Genomic DNA, 21,007 nt, shown 5'->3' with positions numbered 1-21,007 from the left:
GCCACCGAGACCAAATACACCATTAATCTCAATAGGTGGTCTGATTTAGCGCTAGAGATGTGGGGTCAGCAGGGTAAGGCTGGGCACGTGATTCTGCCATTGGCGCCAATTTATTGAACGCGAGGGATTTATGTCCCGTGTAAAAAGGTTACTGGACTTGGACTTTAGGGCATTCTCATCAACGACTTTTCACCTAAGTCACGTCAATGCTTGTCTCGTGAGGTTTACCACCATGCTTGTAAGCTATATTACCGGTACTCATCATGGGTCAGGAGCTGACCATGCGCAGACACATACACACACAGTGTGGGAACGTTCACGTTCATATATACACGTAGAAAGACACACAAACACACAAACACACCTTTACTGCTTCGGCATGTGTGACTTTGTCGAACACTTTGTCGTTGACTTTCATGATTTGATCCCCAATCCTCAGTCCTTCCTTCTCTGCCAGTGACCCAGGCTCCACGAGGGACACATATATCCCGACCCCATGCTCGGAGCCCCCGCGGATACTGAAACCCAAGCCCTCGTTGCTTTTGTGGCGTTTCATGGTAACCTGCCGGAGCTCACCGGGAGGCTCGTGCAGAAAGTCTCTCCCGAGCAACGGGACAAGCGGAGCTGTCCCGTCACTGCTGGTGCTGAAACTATCAGGAGACCCGCGGAGCGCAACTTGAGACTCCGGGGGATTGGGCGGAAACGGCCCGCCGGGAACGGGACTCCCACTGTGTAGGTCTCCGTCTGTTTCCTGGCTCCCATTACTGGCAGCTAAATCCGATTTTAAGTAGAGACCCTCGGAGGTATACTGGTCAAACAACAGCTGGTCGGACCGAGGTATGACCAGACGAAGCATGGGCAAGAGTTGGCGTTTGCTCGGCGCGTTGAGAATGACTTTGAGGGTTTGAACCAGATCGTAGACATTCCGCTTGGAGTGGTAGACATTGAGGCAGTGGATGAACTGCTCGCGCTCGAAGTCGTTAAGCAGCAGGTTGAGCGCGTTGTGCAGCTTCTTTACGTTGGCGGACAGTGTGCGGGCGCTCGAGGCCAGCGAGTTGGCCGAGGAGGAGTTGAGCGACATACGCTCTAGATCCGTGCTCATCCTAGACGTGCGACCGGGACGCGGAGCCACACTGAAGCGGTGAAAGACCGGGCATTAGGGGCGGAGAGCGCTGGGATATGCTCCTTTAAAATGGAGTGTGGCATTGCGATTCCTGGAGGACGTGCAGTCGGGCATTAGCCATATTGGCCGGGTCTGACTGCTGGCTGTATCCAACCGTCTGTATCACCACTCTTTCAGGACGCGGCTTCCAGCAGAAAAGGAAACAACATAAGCTTCAGTTCAATCAGACCCTTTTATAAAAGAGATCCTGTAAATCCGTCATCATACTAATACCGGCCACAAAAAAAAAATCATTCGAACTTCAGGGAATCATGCGTAACAAGTGTATGCGTCAAAATAATAAAAGGAATATGTAAATTTAGCGTGCATTTAAAAACCTCACAACCCTGTTAATACTGCCAGATCAGCGATGGCGACAAAAGCGAGGTCTGTGTCATTAGCTGCTGTCTTGTTTTCCGGTATAAAGAGGTCAGGTAGTTCCCGAGCTGTCTCCGGTGTCCGCCGCTATCACATCACAAACGGACGCGAGAAAAGAGCGCATAATGAAATAGTCCCACAAAATTCATGAACTTCCATCACACGGAGCAGCGCGCGGTAGAAGAGAACGCACACTTCCTGATGTCCTTGAAATAAGTTCGTTTGGCTAGTGCTTCTATTTGAGACCGAAGTTCATAGCCTTCTGGAGTTGGCTTAAAATGCACCAAGTTCGAGGTTAAAGTGCGCCAAATAACTTGTAGACATCCAGGTCTGTCTTAAAATCCAAAGTATAAAATTACATATAAAATATATGTGACCTGGCGTCAAAGTTGCTTGTTGTCTCCTGCGTTGACCTAAACCTTTTCAGGTCTCTCTCTTCGAGGGCTTACTGTGCAGATAAAAGCGGCTGTGCCTCGCTTCAGACCGTCGCTTACCAGGAAATGACGCAGCCATGTGGAGCGAATACGTTGCCTGGTAACCAATAACACACAGCTCATGGAGGTCGACCGAGTCTCGAGGGACTTATCCTATACCTGTATGATCGTGTTTTGTGTAATTAAGAGTCTATTATGTAAACTATCCGTGCACACGCAGACGAACATGTCATTGTTTTATTAGTAGTGAGAACTGAAATTAATCTGTATGTTAAATAAAATCATTAAAGTTTATGTAAAATACATCATTGATGTTCCATAAAGTTAATAACAATAAATCCGAGCCTGAAATATCTATCATTATAACACTTTTAAATTGAGAATAATATTTCCAACAAAGTATCATCAGAACACGATCATTCAAATACTGAGGGGGGAAATATCTAGCCAGACTTGGTCACAGTGGGCTAGAGTTAATAGTGTGTGAGTAAATATAGTTAATCTGACTGTTTGTGTGTGCGTGTGTGTTTGATACAAGAATAACACGGCATTACCAACTCCATGTTTAGCCTGACCAGTTTAAGTGGAGGATGTATCATGAGCGTGAGCACTGACTGGGTGAGAGAACAAACACGGCACCGAAGCTTATTCTGTGTACACTACATGTTATCTACAGAGCTGTAGATTAAAAAAAAAGAACCACCATTTCAGATAGCATAGAGTCAAATACAGTGCTCCCTGGACGGTTATTCTAGATGTTTCGATTATTTTCAAAGCTTCTGTGCAGGATAAGGGATATCAAGTCCCTGTCTCCGGAGGGCTGAGTTGGTAAAAGAGATAGATGTAGAGTGATTGATGGGTGTGATTAAAGAAGCGATAGGGGTGATGACCTCGGTAAAGCGTAGTAAACACTATTACAGCACGAGCCATCCGGAAGCGGACTGAAACTGAGCGAATACTCTACATTCCACGACAATAAGCACAGCTGAGAGCGAGGCAATAAACTCGGGCCCCTTTCCTCACAGCACCAGCAGAGCTAATGGCTCTGGCTATCAGCTGGATTTTCAATTTATACAGGAGACTGCGGCTCTTCGTTGTGATGTGCGGGACAGACAAATCCATATCCTTATAGTTCATCCTGACAAGCTGTAATTTATGGCCGTGTGAGCTCACACAACTGTAAGGTGCAAAAGACGATCCCACTGGTACGTATATAAGGTGTGCGTGTGTGTGAGAGAGATAAAGATAGAGAAATATATATCCAGTTGTTTGTCAATGAGAGAAAGAGAGAGACTTCACGGAAATGAAGGGGAAGCGGCCGAGAGAAAGCAGAGCAGCCAGAAAGAGATCTGCATCGACATTCTGACACTTTCAAACTGTCACTTGTACCTGAGTAGACTGAGAATGAGGCTAGGCACCAAGGAGGGGCTTATGTGATTTATACAATAGGTTTAGCAGCACATGACTCAGGAGTGAATCATTGCCAGTGTGCACAGGACCTGTTTGTCTCTACTCTTGCTGCATGATTGTGTGTCCAGCCGCTGGTCTGCACCTCTCTGTGTCACCGACCCTCTCTGGAGGAGGGGAGCCCTCACTGAACTGCTCATCCCAAGGTTTCCTGGGAATTTCCCATAAGGGTTTAGGTTGGTTTAGGTGCAGTTCTATAGGCGTAGGTCTATGTCAAGCCCTCTGTGACATTGCTTCCGAAAATGCTTGTACAAATAAAATTTGATTTGAAACGGTGTGCCTGTCCTTCCATTAGGGTTTCATTTCGGTAATGGGTACGAGATCAAGCAATAAATAACTAAGTTTAGTGTATAAAATGGCACAGGGCGGCTAGCTGCGCGATTTTAACGAGTAATTAAACTAAAATAATGAATCGACAAAAGCTTAAAGACCAAAATGAGTTCAAATAGCTGAACAGGCAGTTAAAATGGAAGATGGAGTTCTAAAGTGATTTCAAAATAAGTCTATCCTCCATTTTAAGCTCTTGTGAAGGTTACCTTTCCATGAGAGGTCATATCATTTGCATTCCATAGCATGCTACCTTTAAAGATAAGCATCTCCTGAGTATAGCGAAAGTTATACTGCCCCCCTCCACCCAACACTTTAGGGATTTGCATCCCTGTTAAGCTTTAAATAACAGGTGGTTTAATTTTCTCCCGCTTGTGGCTACCATTCCAGTGTGGTGTGGAGATAAAACACCAGGCTGTCACGCATATCTCCAGGTGGAAATGTATTGGAGTTCCCTGCCTGTCGGACGTTTAGATCCAGATAACTGCCTGTCAGACAGGCACAGCAGCACACAGCACATCTCCTACATGGTCAAACGGGAGGTGGGTTGATTCCACTCCAACCGATAGTTTGAAAGCAAGACATATTTTTAACACTAACAGCTGCTTTGCGTTCTGTAGTGCTGTTTAATCAAAGATGTGAAGGTAGGTTTCACCATCTTATCCTACAAGTAAATGTCTCCAAGCAGAATGGAAGAAAACCCAACAGTAACTGGGATTAGATATGTGGTTAGAGCATTTGACTGCAGATTAAGGTTCAATTCACCCACTCCCTCTTCCCCATACGTTGCTTTGGATAAGTGTCTGCTAATAATTCCAAAGAGCTGACGAAAACCAGGTAAGTTACTCTGCAGAATTCCTCTCCTCATATATTGTGGCTGCTGTCTGTAAACATGTCTTTGGGTCATTTTGCCTCATTCTCCAGACTAAGTATCTAATTTTCCAGATGAGCAGCTCCCAAGTGGCGTAGTCTTCTCAGTTCACATCCAAAAGGAGACCAGAAAAACAAACCGTTCCTAAATATCTACAACAAAGTTATAACTCCATTGGGTTATGTGGGTAGAGACCAATAAATCATTGATTTACACCCAGATGAATTGCATGTGAGTGGACAGTACGAAGCAGGTAGACTGTTGATACACCAAGGCAGACACACACACCCAACCTAACGAGAAGCGAGATCCTGTGCCATTTTCTTATTATGACTCGGCTGTTACTCTACACTGATAGGCTTCCTATTAACATTTACATTTAGTCATTTAGCAGATGCTCTTATCCAGAGCGTCTCTACTCTTGCTGCATGATTGTGAGCTCCCTCCTGGAGCTCATCTCTCCACAGAGGACGGCCAACAGCTGCCAGACCGTCTCCACAGGCCGTGTGTCTGGACCGACACGCGGCCTGTGGAGACGGCTGCAGGGATGCTGCTTGGGCCCTGTCGCCTCGAGGCTGCCCAAGCTGCTTTCGTCTCTGGTTTCCTGTCCCGTTTCCTATCCTTTCTTCCCCTCTGCTTGCCTTCTTTAATCTCCCATCTGAGGGACCGCGGGCCCCCAGCGGGCCCCCCGCGGGCCTGTGCCTGTCAGTCCTCTGATGGATCACCCTGCTGGTCGCCCCGGCAGGAGCCAAGGTCTCTGCTCAGAAGGGTTTAGGCCTCCGAGCCTGATCAGCCCTCGACCTGCTCGAGACGTGCATCATCCCATACCAGGGTAGGGGTGAAGAGGAGGAGAAGGAGAAGGAGGAGGAGGGGAAGAGGGAGGAAGGGATAAAGTTAGAGGAGTAAAAAGAGAAGAAAGAGGAGGAGGAGAAGGGGAAGACGGAGTACGAGTGAGAAGAGATGGATGAAAAGAGGAGGAGGGGAAGAAGTGAAAAGAGAAGAATGGAGGCAATCAAAGGTATTAAGCATCTGAACTTTGATGTTGAAAGTTATATAAAATAGTCAAATATATGTAGCCTACGCCATAATATGCTGGGATAACTCAGAAAAATCTTTCTGAACCAGATTTCTCAGGCAAGGGCTGATGATAGCTGTAGGGCTGTGTTTCAAAACCTCCAGACTACTCCAAGTGAACCACAGAGTGGGAGAGATTGAGGAGAAAGAGGAGAACAAGACAAAGAGAGCATGAAAGAGAGAGAGACTAATACAGAAGTCAGCCACTGGCTTGTCCCATGAGCCCACCCCCAGTCCACCATTCAAAGATACAATCTCTCAAGTTATTGGGAGTCAGGTGGCTGAGCGGTTAGGGAATCGGACTAGTAATCTGAAGGTTGCCAGTTCGATTCCCTGCCGTGTAAAATGACATTGTGTCCTTGGGCAAGGCACTTCACCCTACTTGCCTCGGGGGGAATGTCCCTGTACTTACTGTAAGTCGCTCTGGATAAAAGCGTCTGCTAAATGACTAAATGTAAATGGTATTACTCTTTGACGAGCCCCAATAATCTGAATCTCCAAGACCTCTGATTCCACAGCGTCCACATGCCACAAACAAAGGGTTAACTTGTCCAACTGCACCAGGAAATTGCACCAGACTGGAAATCACTTGAGTGGTTTTACATTGGCAGAGGAGATGTGGTGCTGGGGCCTCATAGCCATCCTAGCGAGGCAGCAAAGGGCTCCTGTGAGAGTGTTACTCTAAACAGACTCCCATGCTGCAAGCTGCGCGATAGAGGCAGACAGAGAGATGTTCAGGACGGCATTGTCTCCACAGATGGGTCTAATCACCCTGCTTGTACGCCAGCAGAACTGCTCTCCTGGAACAGCTCTGCTCTGAAACAAAATACAGCTGAATACTCGGAAATGATGGGACACCAGCCCTTTGCTCTGTACATTACATTACATTACATTTAGTCATTTAGCAGACGCTCTTATCCAGAGCGACTTACAGTAAGTACAGCGACATTCCCCCGAGGCAAGTAGGGTGAAGTGCCTTACCCAAGGACTCAATGTCATTTCGCACGGCCAGGAATCGAACCAGCAACCTTCTGATTAATAGCCCGACTCCCTAACCGCTCAGCCATCTGATCCCCAACTTTACCTTGTCCTCCCCTGACCCAAACACATCCCTGCTGTCCTCCCCTGACCCAGACACATCCCTGCTGTCCTCCCCTGACACAGACACATCCCTGCTGTCCTCCCCTGACACAGACACATCCCTGCTGTCCTCCCCTGACCCAGACACATCCCTGCTATCCTCCCATGACCCAGACACATCCCTGCTGTCCTCCCCTGACCCAGACACATCCCTGCTGTCCTCCCCTGACCCAAACACATCCCTGCTGTCCTCCCCTGACCCAGACACATCCCTGCTGTCCTCCCCTGACCCAGACACATCCCTGCTGTCCTCCCCTGACACAGACACATCCCTGCTGTCCTCCCCTGACCCAGACACATCCCTGCTATCCTCCCATGACCCAGACACATCCCTGCTGTCCTCCCCTGACCCAGACACATCCCTGCTGTCCTCCCCTGACCCAAACACATCCCTGCTGTCCTCCCCTGACCCAGACACATCCCTGCTGTCCTCCCCTGACCCAGACACATCCCTGCTGTCCTCCCCTGACCCAGACACATCCCTGCTGTCCTCCCCTGACCCAGACACATCCCTGCTGTCCTCCCCTGACCCAAACACATCCCTGCTGTCCTCCCCTGACCCAGACACATCCCTGCTGTCCTCCCCTGACCCAAACACATCCCTGCTGTCCTCCCCTGACCCAGACACATCCCTGCTGTCCTCCCCTGACCCAAACACATCCCTGCTGTCCTCCCCTGACCCAAACACATCCCTGCTGTCCTCCCCTGACCCAAACACATCCCTGCTGTCCTCCCCTAACACAGACACATCCTTGCTGTCCTCCCCTGACCCAGACACATCCCTGCTGTCCTCCCCTGACACAGACACATCCCTGATGTCCTCCCCTGACCCAAACACATCCCTGCTGTCCTCCCATGACCCAGACACATCCCTGCTATCCTCCCCTGATCCAGACACATCCCTGCTGTCCTCCCCTGACCCAGACACATCCTTGCTGTCCTCCCCTGACCCAGACACATCCCTGATGTCCTCCCCTGACCCAGACACATCCCTGCTGTCCTCCCCTGACCCAAACACATCCCTGCTGTCCTCCCCTGATCCAGACACATCCCTGCTGTCCTCCCCTGACCCAGACACATCCCTGCTATCCTCCCCTGACCCAAACACATCCCTGATGTCCTCCCCTGACCCAGACACATCCCTGCTGTCCCTGACCCAAACACATCCCTGCTGTCCTCCCCTGACCCAGACACATCCCTGCTGTCCTCCCCTGACCCAGACACATCCCTGCTGTCCTCCCATGACCCAGACACATCCCTGCTATCCTCCCCTGACCCAAACACATCCCTGCTGTCCTCCCCTGATCCAGACACATCCCTGCTGTCCTCCCCTGACCCAGACACATCCCTGCTATCCTCCCCTGACCCAAACACATCCCTGCTGTCCTCCCCTGACCCAGACACATCCCTGCTGTCCTCCCCTGACCCAGACACATCCCTGCTGTCCTCCCCTGACCCAGACACATCCCTGCTGTCCTCCCCTGACCCAAACACATCCCTGCTGTCCTCCCCTGAAGAACTTATGAAAATGAACCTGTGTGGCTAAATCTGGCACATTCACATAATGGACTCTTAAGTCCCTTATTAAATAAACATAAACATAGTTCAAGGAACGTTCTGTCTCTATTTCACAGAGGACTCTGAAGAGCGACTCTGACTGTGCAGTCGTATCACGTTGTCTGTCTGCGTGCGCTCTTCTGTTTGTTTCTCCCTCCCTCAGACCGGACGTCAGGCAGAACACAGACACATCACAGTGTTGTGGAGGCAGACAGGTCGCAGAGGTTCCTGTCTACAAGCCACAAGCTGTCCAATCTCGTTAGGCGTAAGAGTTGAACGAGTCCCTTGCCGAATCCACGACCTAACAATCCCAGACGGTAACTGACAGCGAATGCACCAATGACAGATAATGTTTTACAGGTTCTTGCTTCCACAAGGCTCAGTCTCCTAATCCCAGGGGGACAGAGTCTGAACAGATCAGAACATGTGTCGGTCATCTCAAAACCCATACGTCCATCAGACGAGAGAAACTTATCTGACATAAATATAGACCTACCAGTAAGCTACATTTAAATCAAAAACATCTACCGCCATTTTGTTTCTGCTGCCCCCTGGTGAGCAAAGAAAGTATACAATTAATCATGCGCAAAATCTGAGCGATTATGTACAGATCAAGGCTCGCTAATGATTACTAACATTCAAATTGCAGGAAGGACACACCACATTAATAATAATTCAAATTGCATTAACAGTGATCCCATTTAGATAATGGGTTGGATAACTGCTGAGTGAATTAACCCATTTCTACTAGAATGTTTGACCGGATTTACTGAGAAGTGATAGTCATGTTAGTCTGGACTAGGACCTACAGTAATTAGTCCATTTCCTGCAGCGCTAACCACACGGGTCAGTAAAATAATTCCCCGACCAGTGATTGGGACTGATTAACATCCCCAGCCTGACTTCCGATAATCGATTTCCATTAACACGACAGAAAACACAGAATAATATACATGGGGAAAAGCCAACAAGGTAAATCAATGACTACGTTTAAAATCTTTATTGTTGATTTACATGGCAGGATGAATGACAGTATAGCCTACTCGCACCGAGTTTCATAGAAGCGGCATCTTACTTACAAAAAGCAGTATGAACATTATACAGGCCATGGGGTTCCAAAGTCTTACAAAAGTCTTTGAAAGCTGCAAGGAATCAATAAAGTCCTTCATTTTCACCACAAGCCGAATCCGATAAACTAATCAATGCCTTCAGGTAATCTTAGTGCTTAATTGTCTGGGGAAAATGGATACGCGTTTTCTAAATTGTTCAACTCAGCGCGAAAAAACAAACGGTAGGCCTATTGATCGTTTCTGTGGCACTTTGTTGACAGGGTCACATTAGGACTTTCTACGAACCTTAGGCTTCACTGAAGCGACAAATAACATTGAAATGTATATTGTGCAGTGGCTAATACCTTTTAAATGTGACTAATTAAGTGTGCGCGTTATCACCTCCATTATTCAATTTCTGTCCAGCATTCGTCTTCATTGCTATACTTCATTTAATTCTTACAAAGGAACCGAAAGATCGTATGTTAGTGGTTAAGCTTTCACAAAGGCAAGAAGTTGAATCCGACAAGTTACAGTAGCATACATCCTGCTCTGTTAAACCAAAATACCCTTCAAGTGTATTTTGAACGACGCGCATAACGACTCGTTTTCTACACGAGCTTATCATTCTTCTTCCGTCTGAAGAACTTGCAGAAAAACGCTGTCTTGAATAATGGATGGCGTTAAAAGCCTGAGCTGGGTGGAGCTGATTGAGACAGGAGAGGCAATTACTGAGAGGCCGCTTATTTGTGTGAGGACCCTTCGAAGAGAGGATCCTCTCATCACGGCTCGGAAGGCACCGGAAAGACATCTGACAGGCCAGAAAGGTACGCTAACACAGCCGTGGACGTGATGATCATGTGGTCAGAGGAGCCATGGTCTGGGGACGTTTCTTATTGAAATCCAGATATTTTTTAAGGTTTTTTTGACGGTTTGTGTACAGTTGATCCCAGACTAGTCATTTGGGGGTACGCATCTCTCCTGGACCTACGGCATCAAAGTAAAGCTTTGTTGATGTAGACTAGCAGAATTAGGTTTTACATTCAACTGGCATCTTTTAAACTAACAGCAGTTGATCGACTACTGTAAGCCTACAGTAGAAATATTATCCTTAAAACAGCTTTCAGGTGCAGTTATTGTAGCCGTGTCTTATGGCTATCAAATGTAGCTTGCACATCTCAAAGCTTTGCCTAACCTCAGGTAAAACCAAAAGACATTTAGTTTCATCAATTTAAGAATGGCCATTAAATATCTACACTTAATCGACAAAACCCCTCACAGCCCCAAACCCACTTCAGAAAATAGCAAGACACAGCCGAAAGTGCTTTTCAAAAAAGATTCACCAATTAATCTACCCTTCTACTCATCAAGTGCCTTCTCGGTTGTGGCTGTCAGAAGATGAGTAAGTAGAACTGTTTTCCAGTCGAATCGTTTCATTCAAGCACATTAAACATTTTCCCCGAAACCACAACCAGTTCATCAAGGCTTCTAACAAACAGAAAACCCCATAAACCGCGCATCCCTCACGCTGAGACAGACAAACATGTCGAACGTTCGGACAAGATTATACATGGCGCGAAGATCGTTCGCTTGACTGAATTATGCACGGGGACGCTGTCGGCAGAGTTCGCACTCCAACCACACCATTAAATATTAACTTGTTATTTTCAGTCTTTCAGTTTGTTTCTTCATTACTGAGGATACGTGGAAGCGTCAATTCATTTCCCATTCACAGAAAATATATTACAAAACAACTTAAAGGGTGAACCCTCCCCCCAGAGACCCTGAAACAGGAGAACCCAACATTCATAGAAAAAGGACACACTCGCCTTAAAAAATAAATAGCTGTCATTATTTACAGTGTGGTCCCGATTTCCAAATGGACAAAGGACATTATGTTTGCAGCTCCATAATCCGAAACCTTTACTCCAACTACGTCTACAGCAGGTATAATCAACTCTTATGATCAGTGAGTTCCCTTTCCTTAGTCACACAAACTAGACAATAAATCCTTCCTTTCCCAGCCAAAGTACAAAGCATTCCTTCCGTAATGCTTGTTTCTCACATTGTGACACTGCGGCTGGACCTTCTCATGGATGGTAGAGCTTATTAGTGGCACGAGGCCTATGACTGGCACCAGAGCACGAGTCCAACCTTCAGGCCTTCCTGCCTGGTCTCCTTCATTTTATGGTGCCTAGCGCGGTAACCGCAAAGGTCCAGAGAACTCCTTTTCCAAATGTACAAAAGGACTGTGCGACAGAGGCCAGCTCTGCGTGGTTTTCCTTCTTCGTTTGGCTCCTTCCAGTAGACAAAGTCAAAGACTGTTAAAAATATACAGAGGGTTAAAGAAGGCTAGTGATCGGCTGACCTGACCTACAACTCCTCAGGACATGGAGCGAGTGACTTGTAGACCTTGTGGAGCTGTCTGTCTGTCTGTCTGTCTTCTTCTTCTTCTGTCACGAACCAGCAGATCGTATTTTTCTATTGCAGAAGTCTTCAGACGGAATCAGGCCCCAAACGGAATAAAAATGTAAAAAAAAAAAAAAAAGCTGTTGATTGCTCGACAGGAAGAGCCCCCAGAATGCCGAGCGGCCCGACGGGGGGGCTGACTCTCGCGTCTCAGGGAGCGGAGGGCCAGATGGGGAGGGGGTGGGCCTCGGTGTTGAACACGTACTTGTCCAAGCTAAGGAGGTCCGGTTCGTCTGAGAAGAGCAGGTAAAAGTACTTGAGGGTCTCTGCCAGGAAGAAGCTCTCCATCTTGTCCCTGGGCGCCGGGTTCACGGGGTCACGCACGTTGTTGATGGAGGTATAGCCCCCGCTGGGAACCTGGGGGGGAGGGGGGAAGACAACAACACACATTGAGGTTGGGGGTAGGTGTGTTAGGGGTTGGGGGGGAAGGGTTAAGGTTTGGGGGTAGGTCGGTAAGACAGACAACACACATTTGGAATCTTGGTTAATGAAGAGTGGATGGGTACGAACACAGTGCTACACCAGAGGACACCAACTCCTACTTAATCTTCATCTTGGAATCTCAGCTACAATAAGAAAAGTATGAGACGAGTCGATGGGTCTGAGTGCTGTATGAGAAGTGCATTTAAAAGCCTTCTTCCCGTTGGCCTGGGGGATGGGGAAGGGGGTGTGGGACTGACCCGGGTGTACTTGTTAAAGCTCTGGAGGATGTCCCAGCCCCAGTCGCGGTACTTGCTGTCCTGGGTGAAGCGGTGCAGGTAGAACAGGCTCTCCACAGTCTCCGGACGCAGGAGGTTGTGTCTGTCAGCGGGCTGAGGGGAACAGTGCCAGATCAGCACTCAAACGCCCTAATGCACCCCAACACTGACCCGAATGCACCCCAACACTGACCCAAATACACCCCAACACTGACACACACAGACTTTACTTCCCCTTTGTGTTTAATTAATTTGATGCTAATATGATACAGAAAGCGTGTCTGATATCAAAAACTGAGCTCAAGATCTGACAAGAAGTATTTAGCGAGATAGTTTAACATTGGGAATTAGACCCCGGGGGGGGGGGGGGGGGGGCTCTGAGAGAGACAACATCTGATATTCTCAGCAAGAGTTTGCTTTGAAACTCGCACCACATAAACACAGAGAAGAACCAAATCTAGTTTAATAAGGGCGAGCAACGAAACCAGCTAAGCAGTATCATCGACACCACGAGAGGCTGTCTTCCAGAATCCGCCACGTGAACACATTTAGTAATTTTAGTCATTTAGCAGACACTAAATGACTAAAATAGAGTCATGAGAGAATGTCCCTGTAAGTACAGGGACATTCTCCCTGAGGTAAGCAGGGTGAAGTGCCTTGCCCAAGGACACAACGTCATTTTACCCGGCCAGGAATCGAACCGGCAACCTTCTGATTACTAGCCCAATTCCCTAACCGCTCAGCCACCTGACACACACATCCGCCACGTGAACACACACACCCACCACGTGAACGCCCGAGTGGGAAGGCCTCACCTTGACGTCCAGCTCGCGGCCGTCGTGGGGCTGCAGGTTGAAGTGGGCGATCTCAGGGCTCAGGCCTGTCTCCATCTGAACGTACATCTGGTGGCAGGTCTCCATCAGCTGCAGGGCCAGCTCCATGTGCTCGGCGGGCAGCCCGTTGTGGGCGCCCAGCGCCAGCGTGCCCGGAAGGAAGCACACCAGGTGGTCCTGGGGGGGGGGGGGGGGGGAGTTTGAAACAAATATTTTTTTTTGAAACTTTTTTTTTTTTTTTTTCAAGAAGTTTTAAAAAAACTTTTGGGTGTCGTTAAGTTAAATTCTTTTTTGAAAAGTAAAAAATACATGTAAAAAGTTGCATCATTGATGAGATGGGGATTACTGTAGTCTCTTGTAGTGCTTTAATCTACTCAATTTTAGGCTTCTCTGTTCTGTTTTTAAGACGCAGTGTGTGTGTGTGTGTGTGTGTGTGTGTGCATGCGTGCGTGTAGCATGCGTGTGTGAGTGCACGTGTGTGTGCGTATGTTTGCTTCTCACCATCTTGGGGTTGAATCGGTTTTGGGACATCTCCCCTACAAAGGTCAGTCTGCTGGGTCCAGTCTGTTTAAGAAGGTGTTTCTTCACCCCCTCCACCGCCTGCAGGTAGTCCTCCAACAGGCTACACACACACACACACACACACACACTTTATCCCCCCCCCAACTGCTCCTCAACCTTGGACACTAGTCAGGTCCAGTTCATGCCGTTTCTGCTTACTCATTCTCTGTCTTGCCTCCCTGGATCCACTGCTTGAGCAGGTACTCGTAGTAGCTGTCGGCCCGCGCGCCCAGCGTGAACGCCCCTTTATGGGTGAACTGGCCGCTGTTGGTGTTGATGAACATGGGCACCAGACCATCGCGTTTCCCTGGCAGCTTGTGGACAAGCCTCATCACCTCGTTCACCACCTCCTGGTCGAGGGAGAAGGGGAACAGGTTACTACCCTCCAGCCGGCTCACTGCACTATCAGTTTACATTTAATTGCCTTGAAACTCAACATGAATTTGAAAGGGTCATTTCGGACGACTTGCTGTATACAGTTCTTAGCAAGAACTGCAACGGATGGTAAACCATAATCCTCCAAAATTATTATTATGTTTGCCAGGGGCGTAGGTTTGTTTTCAAAAGTGGGTGGACAGCTTTTATTTATTTTTTACTGAGGATGTGGACGTTAAATAACATTTTCAGAATATAAAGAATGTGGGGACTTCACTGAGATCAAACGTTGAAGTCAATGAGAGCTGCGCTCCACAGCGCCCCCCTCCCTCCCACTGGCCGGACCTGGTACTGCGGGTCCTGGGTGAGGCGGCTGAGCTCTCTGAACTCCAGCTGGACGCTGGTCACCTCGGCGACCGTGCTGTCGGACGTCCAGCGGGGCGGGTGGGCTGAGCCCTTCCCCAGGTTCACGTCAGAGAAGGGGATCTTGGAGGGGGTCTTGAAGGCCGGCATCAGTCTGGTGCCGATGTCTGTCTGGTGGCCGCGGAGAAAACAGGGATGGATTGAGTTTGTTTAATGGATATGTGACTATGTTATTTTGGGTTCTGCCTATCCTTGATTGTATTTTTTACTTACTTACTAATATTACTTATTTAATAAAATCTTATCAATTAATCATAAATATTTAAATCACCTCACTTAGTTTTCTTATCCCCCCCTCCCCCCTTACTTCCTGTTTCAATGTTGTGTCCGTTGCAGCAGCAGGCCGTAGAGGCCGTGTGTGTGTGCGAGTGGCAGTCGGCATGCCTCTGACTCACCGCCTTGTCGAGGAACAGCTGGTCTCCAGTCAGGTGGTAGGTGCTGAGCAGGCCTCCCAGGATGCGGATGGTGCTCTCAAACAGGTTCACGTCCACATCCTTGGAGAAGGACAGCTCCGTCTCCACCCACTTCCTGGCCTCCGCGAACTCTGCGTGACGACGCGAGAGGGGGAGGAAAGCAGGAAGACAGGGTGGAACGGAAATGTTATCTGTAGAGATGCCGAGGGCGAAGAAATGTGCTGCGATACTGGCTCTTTGTCTCTGAGCAGATTAGCATTTACACAATTTATCCAGAGGGTTGAAGGTTGTTATCGGGCAAGGAATGAACCGATGGTTAAGAACAGCTGAACAAAGTTTGTTTGTCATATCAACTGTATGCGTCCTCTATTGTCTAACACAATCCCTGCAGGTCACTGTGCCTCAGAGAGACAGGGTAGGAGCTGGGGAGGCTCTTCTCTTGCAAGCGTAATAAAGACACACGCTGCCATCGTAACATTCTGCTGTCTCCTGGTTCCACCTTTTTTGTGAGTTCAACAAATGGAGAAAAACGTCCACGACAAGAGAGAGAGAATTTGGCTGGGGGGGAGAGGGTTAGGGAGGTGGGGAGGGTTAGGGAGGTGGGGGGGGTTAGGGAGGTGGGGAGGGAGAGGGTTAGGGAGGTGGGGGGGGGTTAGGGAGGTGGGGGGGGAGAGGGTTAGGGAGGTGGGGGGGGTTAGGGAGGTGGGGGAGAGAGGGTTAGGGAGGTGGGGGGGGTTAGGGAGGTGGGGGAGAGAGGGTTAGGGAGGTGGGGGGGGTTAGGGAGGTGGGGAGGGAGAGGGTTAGGGAGGTGGGGAGGGAGAGGGTTAGGGAGGTGGGGGGGTTAGGGAGGTGGGGGAGAGAGGGTTAGGGAGGTGGGGGGGTTAGGGAGGTGGGGGAGAGAGGGTTAGGGAGGTGGGGGGGGTTAGGGAGGGAGAGGGTTAGGGAGGTGGGGGGGTTAGGGAGGTGGGGAGGGAGAGGGTTAGGGAGGTGGGGGGGAGAGGGTTAGGGAGGTGGGGGAGTTAGGGAGGTGGGGGGGAGAGGGTTAGGGAGGTGGGGGGGGTTAGGGAGGGTTAGGGAGGTGGGGAGGGAGAGGGTTAGGTTGATGTGGGGGAGAGAGGGTTAGGGAGGTGGGGGGGGTTAGGGAGGTGGGGGAGAGAGGGTTAGGGAGGTGGAAGGGTCGCAGAGCAGCCTGGGCCGTACCCTCCTTCAGCCCCAGGATCCACATGGTGTCCAGGGCGTCGATCAGCGTCAGGCCCAGGCCAAACCACTCCCCGAACGACTTGGACAGGGGCTTGAGCTCGTCGTGGCCCCAGGCGAACTCCTTGTAGCCCTTCCAGGCGTGCGTGAAGGCCTCTCGCACGACCTCCAGCCTGTCTACGGAACTCATGGAAACTACACACACACACACACACACACAACAACTCAGGGAGGCGTGTGTGAGGGTGTGGTAGGGTGTGTGGGAGGCGTGTGGGAGGCTGTGTGTGAGGCTGTGTGTGAGGCTGTGTGTGAGGGTGTGTGAGAGGGTGTGTGCCAGGCGTGTGTGACGTGTGTAAGGGTGTGTGAGGCGTGTGTGTGAGGGTGTGTGAGGCGTGTGTGAGGGTGTGGTAGGGTGTGTGGGAGGCGTGTGTGAGGCTGTGTGTGAGGCTGTGTGTGAGGGTGTGTGTGAGGGTGTGTGTGGCGTGAGAGCGGACCTGGCTCCAGGGGACTGGCGTCCTTGGTCCCGGGGGAGGCTGGGATGTCTCTCTCATTAGGAGAGGGAGGGGCCTCTGTGGCCTGGTCCGCCTCGATCATGGCCCCTCTCCAGCTACACACACCAGACACACACAAGCGCTTAACAAGGACCATCCACCTTGTCTTATTACAGGCTATACTGTAGCTACAATTAAACCACATCATCATATTTTCCACACATACCTGCATTGCTATTAACAGTCATCGCCCCCCACCCCCCCTTCCCCTCCTTGTACACTGCTTTGTAAACAAACATCCACTAAATTAATCCGATATTTTTAAATGCCCACCTGACAAGTTGTTTATCTCCCTTCTCTTCTTCCACCTCCTCAGTTTTCCCGGGAGGCTCCGGCTGCTCCCTCCCCAGCAGCTCTGAGGCGTTCCCTGCCCTCTGCTGGCTGGGAGGGCCTCTCTTGTTCAGGAACGGCCTCTTCTGGAAAACAACATGGTGGGTCACGCTTGGCGATCAACAGTCGCTAAGGTTCGATTAGGGTATTAAAACCATCGTAGTGAAGCGCAGTACAGTCTAACTCTGAGGTTTTTGGGCTCAGTACCTTCTTTTCCTGATTTCTGAATCCAAGTACCCTGTATAACCGTATTTACATTGTATAAATTTGTATTTATACCCCCCCCCCCCCCCCCAAAAAAAAAAAAAAAATCCACTTTCTCTCATGTGCCCCCTGTAGTACCTCCACGTACCCCTAGGGGTACAGTACCCCCATTTGACAAACTCTGGTCTAAGTGATTCTCACCTTGACAAGGGGTTTGGGTAGAAGGAGGACCTTGGGTTTCTGTGGCTCGGGGATGATCTCTGGGATGATTTCCGGGACAGGGATGAGGACTGGGCCTGCGGCCGGGCCCAGAGCTGGACCCACCTCTGGCCCTGCGGCCAGCCCCACAGCAGCTGCCCTTGCCCCCACAGCTGGACCAGCCACAGGGTTGGCCCCTGGAGGAACTGGTCTCAGCTCTCTGTCATCCAGCTCAACCCAGTCCTCTCTGTCAGGCACGTCTGCACAAACACACACACGTCACAAACAAAAACGATGCTGGGCGGAACACAAGCTTTCTCCTGAGAAGTCAATCCATCAGTTTCAACAACCTTGTGTAAGAACCACATCTCCTGCATTCTTGAGTGCGTGCGTGTGTGTGTGCTAGAGCCCGACCAATAAAGGATTTTTAAGGCCGATACCGATACAAATATTTGGTGATTTAAAAATCTGATATTCCGATATCGGCCGATATAAAAAAATATTTTAAAAATCCAGAAATGCGTAACAAAACAAATTGACTTCCCTAACTGTAGTTATTTGTAGTTTAAATTTAGTCACTTTTAGCAGAAGTTCTTATCCAGAGCGACTAAGTACAGGGACATTCCCCGGGTTAAGTGCCTTCCCAAGGACACAACTTCATTTAATCGGCCGGGAATCGAACCAGCAACCTTCTGATTAATAGCCCGATTCCCTAACTGCTCAGCCATCTGACTCCTGTTATTATTTCCTCATTAAAATAATATGTTAATGAAGTTTCTGATAAAAAAATTATACAAATACAAACTTAAGAAATGAAACTTAAAGTCCTTTGAACAAAAACACAATAAAAATAAATAAATAATAATATTCATTTATTGGCCATTATAAATCCCGATACCGATAGTTTGGAAAATGCCCAATATCGGCCGATAATATCGGGCCGCCGATATATCGGTCGGGCTCTAGTGTGTGCTCACTTCCCCACAGCCTGGAGAGGCCAGGGTAGGACAGCAGTCCACAGAATGTGTGTGTGTGTGTGCTCACCTCCCCACTGCCTGGAGAGGCCAGGGTAGGACAGCAGTCCACAGAGTGTGTGTGTGCTCACCTCCCCACTGCCTGGAGAGGCCAGGGTAGGACAGCAGTCCACAGAGTGTGTGTGTGTGTGTGCTCACCTCCCCACTGCCTAGAGAGGCCAGGGTAGGACAGCAGTCCACAGATCAGCAGCAGGCCCAAGAGGAAGAGGACAAGACTGCGCTGCAGGCGAGACAGCTGCTTCCATTTCTGTGGTGGGACAAACAGGAAGTAAGAAGTGTGTTTCTTCTGCCCTGCTGTAGCACTGGGAGGGAAACTGTGTGTGTGTGTGGGGGGGGGGGGGGGTATACATGGCCATCATCTCAAACTGCTCAGCATGTTGTTCCCAATGAGCTCAGTTCATTCTTCATGCATTACTTGATGTTACCTAGGGTGTGGCCTGGGAAAGCAAGAAAGAGAGAGAGAGAGAGAGCTTGAGAGAGAGAGAGAGAGAGAGAGAGAGAGAGAGAGAGAGAGAGAGAGAGAGAGAGAGAGAGAGAGAGAGAGAACCTCATGGGAAGCAACAGCATCAGGTCAAACTAGAGGTATCTATTTAGAGCACCTAATTAACACTTGTAGTAGGACACAAAGGCCCGGATGAGCAATGATCAGTCAGCCATGTTAGGAAACAAACAACCCTATCCCAAGAGACACCTCTCCTCTTTGAGAAACCATTAAATGCTGAAGCTTCAATCCAACGTTCAGACATTTTAAATGGAAAGAAATTCCACCCATCCACTGTGCCCATATTACTTTATCTAAAGATATATACATACAAAAATAGAACTGTGACTGTTGGTACGACTTGGTAACTCAATACTGCAATGGATGAAGAAGAAACTCATTGTGACAATGTTCCTTTAGATACTAACCGCTTCAGGCAGGAAACAGATACGAAAAATCTGGTGCCTCTTGCCACGTCTAACAAACAAGAGAAAAACGTTGTGGGGGCTGAGAGACGGTTGAACGGGAGTTCAGCTTGCGTGACCAACCGGCTGTTTTGAGGTTGACACGCACCTTTTCATTCATTCACGAGCTCATTCAGTATTAATTCATTCATTCGCTCACTCACCCTCAAGCAGGATTGACGACGGTGCTTGCCATTGTTGTAGCTGCGGCTGTGCTGGTCACTGAGGGTGAGGGAGATGAAGTCCTTTCTGGGTGGGGGGTACATCTCTCCTGATGACAGCGACCGTCATAGAAGGCGCATACAAGCTGCTGTACTGATAACAGGAGAGAAGATTAATAGCGATCCTGCAATCATGTTATGAACGTTGCCTAACCTAACACTATACACTCGAGTCATTGAGATTATAATCAAAGACAGTGCTACATATGTGGTAATACATTGCTTAGTTAAGTATTTGTTCATCTCCTTAACCCACGGGTTTATGTTTAGATACAGCGGCGATAGATTCATTGGATCATGAAAAGTGAGCTCTGCGCGTCTGTCAAACATGGCAATGGCTCCTTTTTTAGCTAGCGCACCTGTTTACGACTTGGTAAATCAAAAAATCTGATAATCACGCACCGTACCTTTCACGCAAAATACTTTGATATCCTCCTGATGTATTCTCACAGACCACTAGACAGGTTTATAGATATCATCACATCCGTAAAATGGAACAGTGTACTTATTCTGAACTTACCTTGCAGATAGCCTGGTTGTAGTGTCTTTGCGGCGTGTTGTTTTTTGTTAGCAAGTGTTTTCTGGACCTGAGGGAGAAGCTAGCTAGCTAGCTACGTTGATTCTCCCAGCCGAACCATCTCCACACCCCAACCCAGCTCCGTAATCCTCCTTTTATGTGGGTAGCTAGCCAGCGTTTAGCCAGATGTAGAGCTAGCTATAGCTGCCTACAATCTGACAGTAAGAAACACATCAGCTAGCTATCTTGCTGGCTACCTTCGACTTGTTTCCGAACGGTGGCCAGGCAAAGTAGAGCTGTTAAATCTGGGTTACTTTACCAGACATAAATATAACATGGTAAATATCTTATGGACGATAATTGACTGTATTAGTTGGCTAGCGGGCTAGCTGTGATGGGTTTTGCCTGCAAGTGACAACACTCTGGAGACATGTTTCGTTGTGTTTTTGTCACATGATCAGCACGTCATTAAGATTTGAGTTGTTACTTGGTACTGATATATATATTATATAGTTACTTTGAACAAATAAATAAAATGGAGTAACGAAGGATAACGCAATTTAGTTTTCCTTGTGAATT

At 48.8% G+C, this 21,007-nt stretch overlaps 2 protein-coding genes across 4 annotated transcripts; both read right to left on the bottom strand.

Annotated features, from left to right (window-relative positions):
* Positions 1 to 267: 267 nt before the first annotated feature.
* LOC134034382 (whirlin-like) lies at positions 268 to 1,981 on the bottom strand. The gene has a single exon (XM_062478923.1). It carries the CDS (start codon positions 1,100 to 1,102, stop codon positions 323 to 325), a length of 780 nt encoding a protein of 259 aa, XP_062334907.1. The 5' UTR covers positions 1,103 to 1,981; the 3' UTR covers positions 268 to 322.
* Positions 1,982 to 9,394: 7,413 nt separating this feature from the next.
* On the bottom strand, positions 9,395 to 20,859 carry man1b1a (mannosidase, alpha, class 1B, member 1a). 3 transcript variants are annotated; one of them, XM_062478834.1, is made up of 14 exons: positions 20,432 to 20,859; positions 19,855 to 20,005; positions 18,884 to 18,992; positions 17,715 to 17,971; positions 17,253 to 17,395; positions 16,923 to 17,035; positions 16,432 to 16,623; positions 15,214 to 15,362; positions 14,741 to 14,929; positions 14,180 to 14,370; positions 13,961 to 14,081; positions 13,442 to 13,636; positions 12,609 to 12,740; positions 9,395 to 12,285 (listed from the first exon to the last, which is right to left on the bottom strand). In XM_062478834.1, the coding sequence occupies exons 2-14, from the start codon at positions 19,954 to 19,956 to the stop codon at positions 12,079 to 12,081; spliced, it is 2,100 nt and encodes a 699-aa protein (XP_062334818.1). In that variant the 5' UTR covers positions 19,957 to 20,005; positions 20,432 to 20,859; the 3' UTR covers positions 9,395 to 12,078. The 3 variants fall into 3 exon arrangements, with proteins under 3 accessions (XP_062334818.1, XP_062334817.1, XP_062334819.1); XM_062478833.1 differs by having other exon boundaries at positions 19,855 to 19,997; XM_062478835.1 differs by having other exon boundaries at positions 17,253 to 17,392; positions 19,855 to 19,997.
* Positions 20,860 to 21,007: the final 148 nt, after the last annotated feature.

The sequence above is a fragment of the Osmerus eperlanus genome, chromosome 14 (genome assembly GCF_963692335.1).
Source record: "Osmerus eperlanus chromosome 14, fOsmEpe2.1, whole genome shotgun sequence".
NCBI lineage: Eukaryota > Metazoa > Chordata > Actinopteri > Osmeriformes > Osmeridae > Osmerus > Osmerus eperlanus.
The sequence above is the reverse complement of the archived record's forward strand: the minus strand, read 5'-3'. Positions and strand labels throughout refer to the sequence as shown.

Coding starts and splice junctions, on each gene's coding strand:
- man1b1a (XM_062478834.1), bottom strand. CDS start 19,956: ATGTACCCCCCACCCAGAAAGGACTTCATCTCCCTCACCCTCAGTGAC. Junction 17,036..17,252: donor GGAGATAAACAACTTGTCAG/GTGGGCATTTAA, acceptor TGGTGTGTGTAG/CTGGAGAGGGGCCATGATCG. Junction 14,082..14,179: donor GGAGGCAAGACAGAGAATGA/GTAAGCAGAAAC, acceptor GTGTGTGTGTAG/CCTGTTGGAGGACTACCTGC.
- LOC134034382 (XM_062478923.1), bottom strand. CDS start 1,102: ATGAGCACGGATCTAGAGCGTATGTCGCTCAACTCCTCCTCGGCCAAC.